This window comes from Canis lupus, chromosome 5 (assembly GCF_011100685.1).
Source record: "Canis lupus familiaris isolate Mischka breed German Shepherd chromosome 5, alternate assembly UU_Cfam_GSD_1.0, whole genome shotgun sequence".
NCBI lineage: Eukaryota > Metazoa > Chordata > Mammalia > Carnivora > Canidae > Canis > Canis lupus.
The window spans coordinates 78021570-78041080 of NC_049226.1; the positions used below are offsets into that span (position 1 = coordinate 78021570).

The 19511-nt window shown below is 38.5% G+C and overlaps 1 protein-coding gene across 1 annotated transcript in view; it reads right to left on the reverse strand.

The window, feature by feature from the left end:
* The window catches only part of PHLPP2 (PH domain and leucine rich repeat protein phosphatase 2), a 73763-nt gene that overhangs the window by 7859 nt on the left and 46393 nt on the right, over positions 1–19511 (reverse strand). The window contains exons 7-15 of the mRNA XM_038538423.1: positions 17939–18085; positions 17326–17556; positions 15903–16105; positions 12571–12631; positions 9002–9097; positions 6575–6730; positions 3958–4158; positions 750–912; positions 404–534 (exon numbers count right to left, since the gene is read on the reverse strand). Coding sequence (XP_038394351.1) covers positions 404–534; positions 750–912; positions 3958–4158; positions 6575–6730; positions 9002–9097; positions 12571–12631; positions 15903–16105; positions 17326–17556; positions 17939–18085 — 1389 coding nt within the window. The remainder of the gene's footprint in view (positions 1–403; positions 535–749; positions 913–3957; positions 4159–6574; positions 6731–9001; positions 9098–12570; positions 12632–15902; positions 16106–17325; positions 17557–17938; positions 18086–19511) is intronic.

The window sequence follows — 19511 nt, forward strand, 5'->3', positions numbered from 1 at the left end:
ATTTTGACAACTGATACTATTAATCTCAATGTAAAACCAAGCACATCCAAAGATTTCAAAGTCTTAATCAATTGTCTACTTAAATATTCTGATACAATGAAGGCTTGGTACAATGAGTGAACCTGCATCATCTCTGAGATGATGTAATGTAATGTGATCTATGACACCTAAAATGTCTATGTAAAAATATTCAGTGTGTGGCTGAGCAGTACCCATGATGCGGAGTTCTGATATAAATGGACTATCTACTAGATAGAATATCTATCCAGAACTGAATTAAATAAAAGAACTGAGGGGCTCTATGGCCTAATTCATTCTATTCCTTAAACAGACTTTTACAAGATCCATACATGGCAGGTGGAACTAACAGCACATATAGACTCAATTTCAAAATTTTTCCTACCTAAATGTGTCCAATGTCTTGTGTTCCAAAACCAGATTTGTATTTCCAGTCAGGTCAAGGTCTTGTAAAGTGGCAGGCAGTGCCTCCGGAATCAGGATTTCTGTCAAGTCATTGCAACTTAGGTCTACAAACTGGGAGGAAAATGGGGAAATCAAAAGTAAATACATCACAACGACTGAATTCTTAACTCCCTAATAGTCCCCTACAATATCCTCAAAGGAAAGAGTATCTTCCCAGGAATCAATTAAATCTGTTGTGATCCCAAACTGCCACCTTATTTTTTTCTGTGAGAAGAGAAATACTTGTCATTTCCCCAGGAGGACCCCATTCCATCACACAGAAGTACCTGGATCTGGGGCAACTGCAGTATTTCTGGGAAGATGCTGATGTTGTTGGAGTGTGCCACAAGGGTATGAAGCCTTTTGCAGTTGGCTATGGTCGTGGGAATGGTTTTAAGCTTGTTGCCACTTAGGTTCAGTTCCTCCAATTGCTCCAATTTATTTAGTTTGCTGAAAAAAAAAAAACAACACAGAGCATACCACACTCAAGATGAGCAGCTGCCAAGCCAATTTTACAGCAGCCACAAACAGAGTACAGTGGTGAGCTGGTCCACTGCCAGAGGGCTGGTCAAAATGAAACAGCCAGACACTGGCAGGGGGAATGGCTCCCCAAAGGGAATGCTCTCCTTGGGTCTCAGTCTAATCTGTCTCTCACTGGGTTTCAAGGACGGAAGCTTCCCTTGCTTCTCTTACAGCTGTTGGATCTTGTGAGTATGAACATCTTCCTGTTATTTGACTTACAAGAAGAGACTAAATCAGTGCTGGCCTATGGTTACATTATTATAGTACTTGCTTGGGCACTAACTGGCTGAAAGATACTGCAGGATTTATTGTCAGTGGGCATCAACCTCCTCAGCTGTAAAATAGACAAAGTGTACTAAATCATCAATAAGATTCCTTTCAGGGATCCCTGGGTGGTGCAGCGGTTTAGCGCCTGCCTTTGGCCCAGGGCGGTATCCTGGAGACCCGGGATCGAATCCCACATCGGGCTCCTGGTGCATGGAGCCTGCTTCTCCCTCTGCCTCTGTCTCTGCCTCTCTCTCTCTCTCTGTGTGCCTATCATAAATAAATAAAAATTAAAAAAAAAAAAAAAAAGATTCCTTTCAGTGTTAAATTTCTGTAGTTCTCTATTTATAAACATAATTCATCTTAAGTAAATATTTCATGAGTGCTTACTATGCATACAGCGATGTGCAAGTGACTGTGATATAAATGAGTCGCATTGTTCTGTGGGACTAAGCAAAGCTTTCTACACAGAAAGCAAAGTATCTTCAGACAGCCTAACATCTTTATCTATATAATTACAAATTGTTCTGGCTTATTTATAATTTATTAATTAAAAATTATAATAATAATAAACTTCTATAAAATGGAAAGTTTGGAAAATAAAGAAAATAAATAAATCAACAATACCACCAATCTGAAATTACTATTACTTCTTTTGCTAAATAAAATGCATATTCAGAATTTTCATGTCTATGTTTTACATAAAACTTATATCCTGCCCTTTCCATGTATAGTTTCTATTGCTAGAAAATTCATAATTTTTAATTACTAAGTTTAGTCAATTAAAACTGTTTTTTCCTATTACAAAAGTAATGCATATTCATTGAAAAAAACCTAAAAAGTAGAGATGAACAGAAAAAAATCCTTTATTCCTACTACCAGAGATGATCTCTCATAACAGTCTGGGGAAGGTATTCTTGACCTTTTTAATGCAATAAAAAATTATATTTTTCAAATTAAAAAAATGGTATATATGTTGTTTAATAACTTGCCTAAAAAAAAAAAAAAAAACACCTAACAGTACATTTTATAAGTGGTCTCCTGTCCAAATCTCATGCTTTTCTATTATTCTACTCCTTGCTTGGATCTAACCCATAAACAGAAACACAGGATCCCTATCTCAGCCAGCCTCTTACTGAGCACCCAGGACTATACCGGATTCCGAAAGCAGTCCAAAAGAAACAGAAGATTTGGACTGTGCCTGTGTAATTAAACACTGTTCAGGTGATGACTTGACAGTGGGTTTATTATTCACTATAAAACAAGCATTTTCTTTAACATACTGTTGCTAAATTCCATTTAGTTTTATTATCTGTATTCAGAGTACTGTAATTTTGTGTAACCTCCTATTAATTTTTATCTTTACTTCTAACCTATTTTCATAATCTTTGATGTTTTAAAGTTTTGTATCAGTCTGCTTTTAATGCTTCCAGTAAGAATGTCATCAGATTAGGAGGAATTCATCAGCTCCAGGGCATTCCATCTGTGATCTCCCAAAAGCTTCATAAAACCAATGATTTGTCACTGTCTGTTGTTTCCCCTTTACAGGAACATATCTGAGGCCAATGGAATTTATCTGATAGGATTTCAAGAATCTGAATCATGCTGAAATTAAGATTCTGCCTACACATTAAAAGCCACCGTTCAAATTCTTTGAAGGAAGCAATCCAGTTTATCCTGCTTGTTTTCTATATAAGGTCCAAATACCTCATTTCATAAACATTAACAAAATTATCATCTTTATAAATTTTTCTAAGTTTATCACATTTCTAAGAAGATCTGTAAAATAAAATTAGAATCAAAATATAGTTTTGTTTTCAAATTATATCAAACATATAGTTTCAAATTATAGCAATCATAATATAATTTTATATGACATGTATAATTTCATTCAAATTATGTCAAATATCATTTCCCTATAGTCTTCATTTTCTAAAACATCACTTTTAATGACTACTTTCATGGTTTAGATGGATTCTTCTGACATTAAATTTTCCAAAAAAATTTTTTTAATCAAATGTATTTTGGAAGATACTTATTTCTCCACTGACACTGTTTAAAACTTTGACAGTATTAAATTTCTCTCTTATGTTTTCTTATAGGTATAGTGTAACTACTAGTAGTTAACTACTATTCACCTCTTTCTCCAGGAAGGCCAACCCCAGCCCTAGGCCCTGTGCAGTGCAGCTAGCTACCTTTGTATCTTTAACATTCTGCATTTATTACACTGCACTGTAATTGCCTGTGACTTGTCTATTTCCCCAATTTGACTGTACCTTATTTGAGGACAGAGACTGCTAACCTAACCACCACTGTTTTTCCAGTACTTGACATACAGTAGGTGTTCAAAAACATATATATAATGAATAAATTAATGGACTCAACAGTATATCATAAAACAGTGTTGACAAGGGAAAAGAAAAAATTGTTTTCAAAATGCATTTCTTAAGCTTGTAGTTTTCTAGGCTGAAAATTCTCAGACTATTATTAAATCATTGTAACAAAGAATTAAATGCATTTTAGCTACCATTTCTCTGGTTACTGATAATCAACTGGGTATAGATTTTCTTCATTCAACTAGTGGAATCATAGCACCACCAAGCTGCTCAACATAAAGCAAGAGGATCCAGAAAGAGAACTGTAATGGAGACTGGCAAATGCAGATTTCATGCTGTGTATCCGAAATGACCAGTGTCTGCATTTGCTTACCTTGCAGGAAAGGTCTGTAGCTGGTTGTTCGCAAGATGCAAGATTCGCAGGTGCGGGTGCCCCACCAGAACGGGCACACACTGGTCTGTCAGAAGGTTGTTGGTCAGATAGAGCAGCTGCAGAGCACTCAGACTCTCCTCTCCAGCACTAGCAGATGGCAAAGATTCCAGACTGTTTGCAGATGCATTCAAGTATCTGAGACTGACAGAACACATACACAAATCACCATTTCCTTTACGGTTGTTACCATCATACTATCTCAGTACAGGACACTGCCATTTCATACTCCCAAACTTATGACAAGTAATTTCCTCCAGGATTTTTTCTCTAATTGATTCTATCCACCCAACCAAAGTTCCTTTATTCAACTCATGCAATTGAAGCAGAGAGGAAAGAATTCAGGCTTGTTTGTGTTCCCAGGCTTTTGCAGTGGTCTGATTCTAAGCTAGTGTCCTCTTTTACTGTCTACTGTGCACAGAATTGTTGAATGTCATGTTCACTAATATCTCACTTGTGAAGGCACCTTTCAGAAAAGTTTTTGTCTAACTTTAGCAGGATCATATTTATTTAGCCAATCCACTTATAGTCTGCAGACAATAGCATATAGGCTGTTGGCAACTATTTACTATTACAGACATTGTGATGAACAACTTTGTGTCCTTATCTAATTATTCCTTTAGGTTATATTCCCAGATGCAGAATTTGTAGGGTCAAAAGTACATTTATCTTTAAGATTTGTATATATAAATATTATCAAACTGAATCCCAGAAAGGCTATTCCAAGTTATACCTTCCACAAGCATAATATAAGAATGTTTGCTCAATCTTCTGTCAAAGCTAAGTATCATACTTAATACTTCATTTTAATCTCTGCCAATCTAACAGGTAAAATATGGTATGATTTAAAAATTTTGCATAGCATGGTGTTTGGTATATGTGAATATGCTCAATAAAAGATAGCTATTATTATTAACCTTGTGTGCTCTTAAGTCTTCTTAATATTATGTGATTCACATCCCTCATTAGCTTTTTAGCTGTTGAGGGTACTATTTACGTGTGTGTGTGTGTGTGTGTGTGTGTGTGTCCCAAAAGTGTTCTGGGCAGTTAGTATTAGATTAGTTTCATTGATAGTTTGCTACAGCTACTAAGTAGCTTCCTTACTAAAAATTATAAGGTTATAAACTAATTTTATTCAGGCTATCATTAGAAATAAATGCAGTGAAAAATAAAGAACTACACCTGGCTGGTTCAGTCTGTGGTGTGTGTGACTCTTGATTCTGGGGCTGTGGGTTCAAGCCCCATGTTAGGTATAGAAATTGCTTAAAAATAAAAACTTAAAACACACACACACACACACACACAAAAGGATGCCTGGGTGACTCAGTCTTGATATTGGGGTTGTGGGTTCAATCCTCACATTGGGTGTGGAGATTCCTTAAAATAGTATGTAAAAAAAAAAAAAAATGAAAGAAAGAAAAGTAAAAAGAGAGTGTCTGGGTGGTTCAGATAATTAAGCATCTAATTCTTCATTTCAGCTCAGGTCAGTATCTCAGGGTTGTGAGATAAAGTCCATGCTGGGCATGGAGCCTGCTTAAGATTCTCTCCCTCTGCCCCTAACCCCCCTCTCAAAATTAAAAAGGGGGGGGGGCCTAAAGGCAGTGTTATACATTACTAACAAATACTTGTTAGTTACCAAGTTAAATGTTACTGCATTAAGATCCCGTATAAACTTTCCAAAAAGAAAATTTCCCTCAAATATTTTCTAAAATTTCCAAAGATTCTACTTTTAGGAAAATCCAACCAAGTATATTATACATTAAGAGATACATAAGCTGCCAAAGAACATGCCAGACACCTGTGAGCTACATGCTTTTTGTATATATCCTGTAGTCTTATGTTAAATTACTACTGCTTATCTCTGTTTTCTCCATTTTTAAACTGAAGATAATATTACCTTCTCCCTATTGCAGAAGACTATAATTAAAACTAGTTTTCACTTAATGGTGACATATGCATGAGATAAATCTGGTTATAGGAAGTAATAGGAAGACACACTATCTATTGGTTAATTCACAATGAGAACACAAACACCTTTGGAACAATGTTTCCTTTAAATGCTCAGTTTTCAAACCAGGTAGTAAAAAAACACTGCACATTAAGAATGTAACTTGATGATAGCTTGGTAAACAAAGCAAGAAGCAAAAATAAATTAACTTTAGTGATACGTCTGTCCTCTTTCCCCAAATGCAAAAGCTAAAAATCGCCCAAGAAAGCTTTATCAGAATGCTGTAATTATTTTTTACGAGGCCATGAATGTATTCATTTTTGGAGATGAAAGCCTGTTTGAAATTTCCCAACCTGCTCGAAAACTGTCTATAACATTAAAACTTAAGTATTTGATGGTTATTGCAACTTTTGAGTCAAAGACTATTGCCTCATCCAACAGTGTCATCTTTTATTTCCTATAAATTACTCATATAAGTCAGTCTCCACCCACACACAGTTGGACCAAGAGGCAAACAATGTGAATATAGTTCCAAAGATCACTCCAATGACCAGTCAGTATAGTTGGTTGCACCAATGATTCTCTCCTCTAAATAAACTTGGTGGCACTTACTTTAAGGCCTTGGAGAAGAGAGTATCTGGCAGCCTGGTGAGTAAGTTATGCTGAATATCCAACACTTCCAGAGGGATGTGCTCCACCAGCATGGGCAGGCTCTGCAGCTGGTTGTGTGCCACTGTCAGCTTCCTAAGACTCAAGCTACTAAGGATTCTAAGGGAAACAGTACAAAGAAATAAATGAAAAACTTACTTAAATCATTCTTTCTGAGTCTGTCCTTGGCCACCTCCCTGAAATGAGTAAACTAACAGCAGCATATTCTAGACAGTCTAATCACTGGCAAGCACCTGGGCCAACAGAGCGGCCATGACCATATGCTTATCCACCACCCACCAGGAAGAAGTCATTATAAGGTCATTTTGGGAAAAGGTGACTTTAAAGCAAACAATACAGAAGAGATCTAAACCAAAATGCCATTTCTAGAATAAACTGATTTATTTTTTAAGTCTAGACAGTACCACAAATGCAGTGAGTTTATTAATATACAGTTTATCCTTGAACAACCTGGGTGCGAACTGTGTGGATCCACTTACATGTGCATTTTTTTTCTAACTTCAGTATAGTATTGTAAATGTATTTTCTCTTCCTTACAATATTCTTAATGAGATTTTCTTTCCTCTAGCTTACTTTAAGAATGGAGTATATAATACATATAACATACAAAATATGACTGTTTATGTCATCAGTAAGGCTTCCAGTCAATAGTAGGCTCTTAGTAGTTAAGTTTTGGATTGAGTCAAGTTATATGTGGATTTTTGACTGTGCAGAGGTCAGGACCCATAACCCCCATGTTGTTCAAGGATAACTGTAATTGATGTTAATAAATAACAAAATGTAACAAAATATACCACTTATTTAGTGCTTAAAATGTGCTAGGCCAATTTTACTATTAAGTTCAAAAGGGTTGGGATCCCTGGGTGGCACAGCGGTTTGGCGCCTGCCTTTGGCCCGGGGCGCGATCCTGGAGACCCGGGATCGAATCCCACATCAGGCTCCCGGTGCATGGAGCCTGCTTCTCCCTCTGCCTGTGTCTCTGCCTCTCTGTCTCTCTCTGTGTGACTATCATGAATAAATAAATAAAATCTTTAAAAAAAAAAAAAAGTTCAAAAGGGTTAAGGGGCTTTGATTTGCCAACAATCTCACACTGAATGTGAGAAACAGTATGGTCAGGACTTGAACTGAGGTCTGACTCCAAAAGCTGTATTCACAACTTGTACACTGCAAGCCTCTTTTTTTTCTTTTTTTTTAAAGACTCCACTAAGGGACTACACATTTTACATCTCAATGATTTTGAAAATCCCATTCCCTCACCCATAGAACCTTCCTCTCTCCCCCTCACACTCAGAAATCTTACCATCCTATAAAAAGGTCAACTCAAACATGCAAATCTCTCAGAAAGCATTCTATAATTGTTCAAAGTTGGGAACCCTGGGTGGCGCAGCGGTTTAGCGTCTGCCTTTGGCCCAGGGTGCGATCCTGGAGACCCGGGATCGAGTCCCACGTCAGGCTCCCGGTGCATGGAGCCTGCTTCTCCCTCTGCCTATGTCTCTGCCTCTCCCTCTCTCTCTGTGTGACTATCATAAATAAATAAAATAAAAATAAAAAAAAAAAGAAATCTGTAATATAATTGTTCAAAGTTGTAAATTTCTACAACATTTGATTCATACAGTGTAATGATGAAAAATGAAGGCTTTGGAGTAAGAATGACTACATTCAAATGTCAGCTCCCAGCATTTCTAGTCAAGTGTGACCTTGGGCATTACCTAACCATGGCAGGCCCTCATTCCCTCATTTGTAAGATGACCATAAGAGGGTCTATCTAATAGATGGTTAAAGGATTAAGTAAGATAATAAAAGCAAGGTTCTTAGAATACTACTCAGTTCATAATAACTTATCCAATACAAAATATCTATTATCACAATCAGATCCCTGATCTATGCCAGTAACTCTTGTTATGTTTTATCACAGTTATCTGTGCGCAAGTCATCTCAACTATCCACTTACCAGTTCCATGTAGGCTGAGACTGTGGATTAGCCATTACTGTATTCCTTACGGCACTTAACACTGCCGTGCACTCAGTTAAGTACTCAATATTTAACAAACAAATGAATGAAAGTACCTTTGTAAAGCAACCCAAGGGGTGCCTGTATGGCTCAGTCAGTTAAGTGTGACTGTGGCTCAGGTCTTGATCCCAGGGTCCTAGGATTGAGCCCCATGTCAGGATCTCCGCTGGGTGAGGAGTCTGCTTCTCCCTCTGCCTCTGCCCATCACCCTGCTTGGGCTCCCTCTGTCTCTCAAATTCTCAAATAAACAAAATCTTTTTAAAAAGGGGGGGGGGCGCAACCCAAATCTAGGAAAATAATTGCACACACATACATGCAAATACACGTAAGACTACATACATACGTTAACATACACATACCTCATGGGAACTTCTGTCAGAAGATTATAGCTCACATCTAATACTTCCATCTTCTTTGCTTCACAGGCCCAGTCAGGGACACATTCTAGCAGATTTCTAAGAAAATAATTAAAAGGTATTGCTGAAGATGACAAGTTGAACTCATTTCACTGGTCTGTAATGTATGTTAGCCAGCCCGTGAGCTCCTTGAAGGCAGGAGCACTCTCCCTAAGGCATCCCTAGCATACTACCTAGAATACAGCAAGTGCTCAATGAATGTTGTTGACAGGCAGAGAGAGACAAACATACAAACATGTAATAGTATATTGGATCAATTATGCTACTCACTCAAAGAAGACACAGAGGTGTTACGCAGTAAGGAAAGCATGGAGTAGAGAGATGGCATGAGGAAAGACAATGAAAGCAGGGGCATTTTAAACAAACTTTCAGAGACAAGTAGGATTGGCACAGGTAATGAATGCCTGAAGGAGAAGAGAAGGAAATTGTGGAGAAAATGAACCAAGTGAACACAGGTGAGGAAGCAGGGACAAAAGGTGAGTGGTGGCAGAGTCTACAAGCCATTCATAACGTGAGCCCAGCCATTTAGTAGGGCACCAATCGGGCAGATACTTAGCAAAAGCAATTCTACATTCAGATGCTACTTAGCTTTGCTAAGGCTCAAGGTGTCTACTGATCAACAGATTACACAAGGCAGGAAAAAGCAGGCACTGAAGCAGGGGATGCAAAGAGGCTGTTAAGACAGCCTCGTGAAGGGACCACCTTGCCTGACATGGATCAGGGCCAGCTCCCCAAGAAATATGACATCTAGGTTAGAATCTGAAGAATGCTGTCCAATGACCCAAGATGAGGAAGACATACTGAGGAGGAGGTGACAACATGAGCTAGGGTAGAAACAAGAAAAGAAATGGCTTGGTGGGGCAGCCCTGGTGGCGCAGCGGTTTAGTGCTGCCTGCAGCCTGGGGTGTGATCCTGGAGACCTGGGATCGAGTCCCATGTCGGGCTCCCTTCATGGAGCCTGCTTCTCCCTCTGCCTGTGTCTCTGCCTCTCTCTCTCTCATTCTGTGTCTCTCATGAATAAATAAATAAAATCTTAAAAAAAAAAAAAAAGAAATGGCTTGGTGTATATGAGGAATAATAAACAGTCTGGTGATACCAGAGCAGCACATATGGAGCCAAAGGTAAAAAAACAACCTGGAAAGACCTAAAGACCTAAATCATGTCTATAAGGGTGTGACTGTATCCTGCAGGTATACCGGGATCACCGAAGGAGTTTGTAAGCAGTGGGAAGACTTGGTCAGTTTTGCATTTTCAACAGCTCACTCTGTGGATACCCAGAGGTCTGCCTGAGGTGTTTATATTAGTAAAAGAAAGCTGTTACGGAATTCTAGCCACAAAATGATATGGGCTTCAAAGGGGGGTAATTAATACACATGGAAGGGAGGGGAGGGATTTCAGAAATCCCTAGGAAGCAAATATCAAACAACTTGGAGATGAATCAGATGGGAGTAGAGCAGAGGGAAGAATAAAAATGACATTTAGGCTTCTTGCCTAGACAGCCAGGGAGAAAATCATATCCAGAGAAAGGACTGGTAGGCTCCAAATGAGGTTGAAAATTTGAGTCACGAGTGGTGTCCATCTGATAACGACTATCTTACAATAATGCCCAACGCTGAAACAGACACAAGACATCAAGCAAAGCTAGGGTTGGAGGAGTGGATAAGGAATTTCATTCTGCACATGTTTGAGGTACTTGGAGACCGGCAGGCCAAAAATGCCTAATGCAAAACTGGACACGTGGGTCTGAGGCTAGAAGAAGAGGTCTGGGCTGGTGACCCAGGTGATGCTGGTGCTGAAGTGTAGCTAAAATCACTGGACCAAATGAGACCGTCGAATGAAATGTAGTAGGCAAGGACAGACCAGAATAAGTGACCTGTAAAAGGCTGGCTGAGGAAGAAGAGTATGCGAGAGACAACAGTGGTAGGAGAAGCAATAAAAAAAAAAAAAAAAAAAAAAAAAGATGGTATTAGCCAGTTGAGGAAAAAGCATGCTTAAAGAAAAGAGATCAAGATCAACACTATCAATATAGAAAAGTTCCATATGAGAGGGTCAAAAGCAAGCTGTGATGGGATAAACAAATGGAAACTGAGCCAACACTGAAAATACTGAGAAACTAGGACAAAAAGGAAATGAGAAGAATGAGGTAGTACCTCAAGGGGCTGCAAAATAAAGCAAACTCTGTCAAGACAGAAGAGGTGTGAGTGTACGTAGACTGAGAAAAAGGAAGACCCTGACCATACAGGAGAGAAAGTGAGAACTCACAGAGCAAGATCTGGAGCAGGGCAGGGGATGCCACCCTGAGCCCAGAGGCAGGATTGGACTTCCCAGAGGAAAGAAGCTGAGAATGGATATGGATCTACATGCAAGGTGGTAGGAAGCTGAGCAACGTGGAGCAGATGCTTAATTAAGACACTAGAAGGAGCTGACAAAAGAAAAGACTGATAAGCTCCACATGAGGATGGAAACTGATTTACAGGGGTGTCCATATGATTATCCTTAGCAAGGATCAAGCCCAGAGGAGAAGATCAATCTTAGTATTGACCCATGCTGGGGTTTTGTGGGGAAGATATGAAAGAAATCTAGAACAGCTTAATAATCATGGTAACAGGGATGCCTGGGTGGCTCAGTGGTTGAGCGTCTGCCTTTTGGCTCAGGGAGTGATCCTGGGGACCAGAAATCGGGTCCTGCAAAGGGCTCCAGGCGGGGAGCCTGCTTCCCCCTCTGCCTATGTCTCTCATGAATAAATAAAATCTTTTTAAAAAATAATAATCATGCTAACAGAGTAACAACAACAAAAAGAAACCTGGCTACAACAGTTAGTATTTCCTGGAAGACTATTTTATGCCAAACACCATGCTAATACTTTGCATTTATTACCCCATTTAATCTTTATAATAACCCTGACCATATAGGACCCTTTCTCTTTTCTACCTTTCTATAATCACAGCATCTAATAAGCTACCCTGTAACTGCTTATTTGAGTCAAACTCTTCATTAGGCCATAAAACTCAACCACTGAATCCCAAATGTCCAAGAGTATTAAAAAAGGAGGAAAGAAAGCAAACCTCAGTTATCTTTGTCCTGACCACCAAAGGAACTAATAAAATCCTGAATATAATTAGTATCTCTCCAACCATCAGACCAACACAGGTCATAAGAATACCCCAAAAATTAAGAGAATAAAATTAAAAAAAAAAAAAAAAGAATTATCTGATTTCAGTCAGCAGAAAGGAAATCACTGCCATGAAGGAGATAAAAGGACTTTGTTTGCATCTCATTCTAATTCCCCAGACTTTAAGAATGAGTAATTCACAGGCACCTTTCTGTTTCAAGAAGACCCTTCCTGAAATAGATGGTACAGTATTCTTCTACTCATCCTTTCTCCCTTCTCCAGGCTATCCAAATATTTCAATGTATTTAGATCTCTTCTACCTCAAAATTACCGAAGTATCCATAACCATCTCTTAAATATTAAGAATCAAACAGGCACCATTCTCATGAGACACACTCACCGGGAAAGTTCTAGAGAAGTGAGTTGACTGGGTACTGGATAGACATTCACTGCTGTCAGCCCTAATCAAAAAACAAATAGGTGTTAGTGACACTCTCCAAAGAAGAAAGTAACTGAGAGTAAACAAGGGCAGAGTGGTTCAGTGAGATCACCAGGAGGAACACTGACTGATGTCATCTACTGAGATGAACTGAAGACAAAAACCTGGGTAGCTCAAGATGACTAACTTTACCAGATCCTGATCTGAAAACCAAATAAAACAACTAATTGAAGGATTCTGTGTACTGGTCTAGATTCACCCCAGCTCAAGCAGTTGTTAAATGTTGGCAGTGACTACGAAGCTTTCAAACTTAAAAAAAATAATAAATAAAATAAAATAAAATAAAATAAAATAAAATAAAATAAAATAAAATAAAATAAAATAAAATAAAATAAAATAAAATAAAATAAAATAACAATTGGATTTTTACTGGCAAATCTTACCTTTGAAATAAAGTAAAACATAAATACAGAAAAGTGCAAAAATCTTAAGTGTATAGATGAACAAATTTTTACAAACAGAACACTGTGCAGTTACCAGTACCCAGATGAAGCAACAGAGTGTTACCAGCTGCTCCCGAGTCCCCCCTTACCATCACTTCCTAGCTGGGCAACCCCGCCCTGACTCCCAATACCACAACCACCTTTGCCTCCCTATATAAATACAGTCTGCATACTGTTCTGCCTGGCTTTATTCACTCCACACTGTGATTGTGAGATTTGGTTATAGACTACACATGGCTGTAGTTCATTCATTCTCATGGCGATATCAAATTTTTTATGTAAATATACCACAATTTATTTAACCATTTTAGAGTTGGTGAGCACTCAAGTCTTTTCCAGTTTGGGGTTACTCTGAATACTGACTGCTTCCATGAACGTTTTTTGTCCATGTCTTTTGTGGATTAATATAATCAGCATTTATCTGAAGTATAAACTAGGAGAGAGAGAGTGTGGATAATTCCACGGTTTTCCAAAGCAGTTGTACCGATTTATACTCTCCACAGCAGACAGTGGTGTTGTCAGTCATTTCCATTCTAGTCAGTCTGGTGGGTGTGCAGTGGCATCACGCTGGGGTTTTAATGTGCATGTCCTTTTCCTACATTAACTGATCACTTGGATAACCTCTTTTGCGAGGCTGAGTTCTTTACTTCTGAGGCATCAGAGCTGCAAGTGTTGGTGTGAACTCTCCCAGGTTGTAGAACTTACGGATTCTTCCTTCCCATCCACAGTGGCTAACTTCAAACAAGCCCCATTTAGTGCAGTCCTGTGAGGGAATCTCAGCTCCCAAATACAGCGGGTACCAATGAGGCCTTTTCTAACAGGCCACTCATTCAGGTTCTCTAGATACTTTAGAATAGAGAAGGGGCCTGATAACAGATATTTACATGACAAAAGACTGACCACCACCTCACAGTAATACCTATAAACAGCACGCGGTGACCTTCAGCTTTAACACTGTTTTGATCTAAGCAATTATTCTAAGCTACAATTTGAAACTTCTCTAGCATGATAAAAGACAATGAAAAGTTCTTAACTTTTATCCTAATAATATATTTTAGAGATATTGAAGAGAATAAAAAAATGAACATTCTTTCAACTCATCACCCAGCTTTTAACAAATCTTCACGTTCTGCCTTATATGCTTCAGAATTTTTTAATTAAAATATTGCACATACCAAGAGGTAAACATCATCCTGAATATGATTTTCATCCTTCCCATGGGTTCTCTTAAACTGTTATGGCATACATATAGCTAAGGAAATAACATTTCTGTGTGTTGGAATATTTGATACAACTATCTTGGTGTACATAAAATTATGCTTTTTTCCCCCTCACAAAATGTTTCTAAGATTTATCCATATTAATACACAAAGCTTGGATCCCTGGGTGGCGCAGCGGTTTGGCGCCTGCCTTTGGCCCAGGGCGTGATCCTGGAGACCCGGGATCGAATCCCACATCAGGCTCCCGGTGCATGGAGCCTGCTTCTCCCTCTGCCTATGTCTCTGCCTCTCTCTCTCTCTCTCTCTCTCTGTGACTATCATAAATAAATAAAAAATTTTAAAAAATTAAAAAAAAATACACAAAGCTTTAGGGCATTCATTTCCATTGCTGTGCAATATTCTATTGTATAAATGTGTCACTGTTTAGTTTACAAATCTTCCTATCAATAGTCGTATTTTTTCTTATTTTTTTTTTTTAGCACAAGTAACAACACTGCGATAAACATTCCTCTACACATCACTTTATGCACATGCGAGCGTGCCCGGGAGACATCCCAAACGGAGGAACTGGTAGAACATGAGCTCCATCCATCTTTGACTTTTCCTAACACTAATTGCTCTCCAAAATGAGTTGACCTACTGACCCTCTCTCATTGACAATGTAGGAGAGCTGCTTTTCCACATCTTCAGTAGCACTCAGCATTATTTTTTTAAAAATTGATGAGTATACAGTGGCATTATCAAAATTTGCATTTCTCTGACACTTAATGATATCAAACATCTTTCCCCATCCCTTCCTTAAACAGAGAAAAAGTAATCACAATTTCCTTGGTAAGTATGCTCCATAAAAAGAATGGCCCCAACAGATATGGGGACTTTTATACTGAGAAATACTTCTGGAGCAAATCACTACTGAAATAAGGGGCTTCTCTTAGAACTGAGGCTGCACAATATTTTTGTCTAGAGATGAGCAAAGGTTTTCTGTAAAGGTATAAACATATAGTAAATATTTTAGGCTTTGCAGGCCCTCCGATCTCTCTTACAGCTACTCCATTCTGCCATGGTCTCGTGAGATCAGTAATATATAAAGAAATGACTGTGGGTATTATTTCAATCAAATTTTATTCACTGGTATTTGAATTTCACAGAACTTTTCCAAGACCAAATCATTCTTTTGATTTTTGTTAACCCTACCCTAAAAAAAAAATGTAAAAACCCATTCCTCAAGGGCCAGGTGGAAGGCCAGATCTAGCCCCTGGGCTGTTGTTTGTCAACCCTTGTTTTAGACTATTATTGATACTCTATTTTGAACATGCTTGCCCTCCCTCCTACCCCTTGTTATTTTGCAAAATGCTTCTTATCATGCTCACTTGGCGAATCTGGAGATGTCTTTTTATGCATGTCTCAACCATTTGAATGCTGACAGCAAGCTTAAAAGACAAAGCTGATCTCAATGAGCCTCAAATCACACTTTGCAGAGTGGCTGAGCAAAACCACAGATGCCACTGTTCTTAGAAAGCTCTGGCGAGAGCTACAAAAGAAAAAACAGGAGGCTGGAAGGAGAACTCACTGTTGGAACTGGCGTAGAGAGTCCGAAGGGAGAAGCCACTGAGTGTCAGCTCTCTCAGCTGGTTCCGCTCACAGTGCAGCTGCTCCAAGCTACACAAGGAGCTAAGATCTAAGTCAGCTAGTTGATTGTCCCGCAAATCCATGTGGGTGATGTACTTATTTCCCTCCAGATTTTCAGTAACCACAGTTTTCAAAAGGTTCATCCTTAAATATTCAGAAATAAAGAGATCATAAGAAATAAATTCTACTAAATACACTTACCAAAAGAAAAATAGGAATGATTCCCTTCTTTCCTAAACAACTCGAAAAGTTCACTATTAGCTTCACTTTGCAAGGTATTACATAATCACAGCCAACTCTACCTTGAGTTCTTTGTTTATAAACTTAGACAATCCAGACTTGCAAATACAAATACAAATTAAATAAAGAGAAAGGGAAAAGGGACCATGCTTACAAGTTGTTGGTTAAAAACTTAAATCCAAATACTTAAGTTAGGCAGGGGCGAAGAAGCAGGCCAAAGGAACAAGAAGATGAACATAAGCTTTTAGGTTAGGGAGTAGCAAAGCAGTCATGGTGTATCATGTGGAGAACAGGAGGAAGCAGCCATATTTTCTCCCGTTGCTCAGCCTACTCTTTCTTATGCTAAGATTTACTTTACGCTTATTAATGGAAGGGAAAATAATCTGTATCTATATGGAAATGTTCAAGGGCAAATTACAGAGTATGGCTTCTTGGTTCTCTACTTTACTTATAGAGAACAGGCATGTTCTCATTCCCCTGTATTTCAGTACATTTTTCTGTGACTGTTTCTTTACAAGGAATGTCAATGGCTTAGTGTAAATGATAGAACACTATGCATATGTGTCTTTTACCAGCTTTCTTTAGGAAAACATTATAACTAGAAAATAAAAACTATAAAAAATTCATAGCAAAACCTTTAACATTCTAATTGCAATACAACAGATATCAAGAAGAAACCCAAAGATTCAATAGAAAAATGGTCAGGTTTAAGGAAAAATACAAACTACCAATGAGCATATTAAAAAGATGCTCAACCTCACTCATAAATAAATGCTGATTAAAATAAAACACTGTTTTCTCCTAGGACACTGACACAACAAGGAAAAATACTGCTAAAATCCAACATTGGCAAGGACGAGAAGAAATGGGAATTCTATAAAATGTTACTGGGAGGGTAAGTCAGAACAACCTACGTCAAAGGTAATGTGAAAGTCTCTATCATGTGGTACACCTACCTTACTCATAGTGTCTCTGCTACTGAGTAAAAAATGAAGCTTTACTACAGTTTGGAAAACATACACTGTTCTAAAATCCATATGTTTTAGAGGAATCTTAGTAAAGAGAAAACATAAAAGACCATCAGAGGTCGATTTAAAGGAAGACATGGTGGAGAATGGCCTCACCTTAAATCCACATGTCTGATATGGCTCATCCTGTTCAGCACCCCAAGGTTTAGGACTTTCAGGCAATTTCCTGCCATAACCACTTTATCTAACATAGTGAGCTTCCCATAAACTTCAGGTATTTGACTAAAGTTGTTGAAGGAAATTCCCAGGGAAGAAAGCTGTTGCAGATTTCCCAATTCTTCAGGTAAAGTTGTCAGAAAGTTGCCATCAAGACAGAGGGTTTGAAGACTGTGGAAGAAAACAGAACCACACTTTGTGAAAGCTTTTAATCGGAATGGACAGAACTAGAGGGATGGACTCTGATTTATGTCACTAATTCATTAATGAATGAATCCAATAATGATAAAATACCCTATCTACAGAGACTCAACGACACACATCACTGATATGGATGGTCCCTCCAACATCAAAAATTGTCAAAGCTTCTACTGTTGAAACTGAGGAACTAACTGGTCACTCGTGCAAGCAAGTAACAACTGCTGACTAGAATCCTCATAATTACATGATTTATTTCACTGCAAGAGCTCATGCAACTACATGCATTCCAAATCCCAGACAAGCTCCTTACTCTGCAAGTAAAACACCAGCCCAACAGAAGTCAGACACTTACTTTAGCAGACTGCCAATCTGACTCGGCAGGTCGTGAAATCCATTACAGGAGAGGTTGAGCTCAGTCAGGGTAGAAATCTCACATAACAATACAGGAAACAACCCAAGTTTGTTGTGGGACAAATTCAGCCCCTTCAGCTGAGAAAATCTAAAAAGCAAACACACAAATTCTAGTACTAAATGAAAATGCCATCTGTTTTAAACGTCCACTGTAGAATTTGTTTTACAAATATCTATTGAGCACTCACTACACGCCAAACATTGTGCACAGCACAGAATGTGGAAATGCCTAACAGAGAGGCTCCATACCAACAAGGAAATCGGGTCTAGGGCAGTGGAGTTCTTCTCTCCTCTCTTTAAAAAGGCACAAAATCTTAAAGAAAATTCATGCTGGTATAATTATATCAAGTCATATCATCTTTGAAATCGCTTCACCAAATTTCTACATATAAAATAAAAGACCTTAGAACTTACAAATACATGAAATGGAGTTTTACTGTAATATGATCTCATAGAGAACATGAAATAGTAACTTTTAGTGCTTCTGCTTCATTCCTGAAGGAAAAGTATACTGTCTTACTCAGAGACAGTATCATCATACACTGGATCCACAGGAATCACTCCGGGAATTTTACTTAGGAGTATTACACTAATGATTAAACTAGTGCAAGAGGGTAAGGCTGAAGTGGTGTTCTCCACGATGATGATATGTACCACCTGCTTCTAGAATGGAGTCATTGGTACCTCATTCTAATGCTCCTTTTTCAAATTTACAAATTTTGATTTCCAATTTTCCTGACCTTGAGTACTGATTGTTCCTTTGGCTTGGTGCCTTGACTTCGGAATTCCTAATCCAACCCTCAAATTAGATTAACCACATTTCCATAGTCACTCAGAAGAAAATGCTAGAAACCCACTTCTTTAAAATTATAGCTTGTGTTGTTTTTATATACCAATAATTATTCTAGAAATATCGGTTATTAAGTAAAATATGTAACTTTAATGTGTATTAACCTTTTTTTTAAAAAAAGATTTTGTTTATTCATGAGAGACACACAGAGAGGGGGAGAGAGAGAGATTGAGAGAGAGAGAAAGAGAGAGGCAGAGACACAAGCAGAGGGAGAAGCAGGTTCTACGCAGGGAGTCTGATGTGGGATTTAATCCTGGGACTCCAGGATCATGCCCTGGGCCAAAGGCAGGTGTTAAACCGCTGAACCACCCAGGGATCCCTGTATTAACCTTCTTAAAAAGATCTTATTTATTTATTTCAGAGAGTGAGCAAGCAAGAGCAAGCACGAGTGGGAAAGGGGCAGAGGGAGAGGTACAGGAACAAGCAGGCTCCCCACTGACTGCAGAGCCTGACACAGGGCTGGCTCCCAGGACACAGAGATCATGACCTGAGTTGGTCAGAACCTTAATCGACTGGGTCATCCAGGCACCCCATGATGTGTATTATCTTTTTAATCACCATTTAATTTGAATGCTTTAATTTCCAACTTCTCTTCCGCTCACAGGAAGCCCACACAATTACTTCAAATATTAATTCACTTCCATCTACTTTTAAAGGGAGGGGG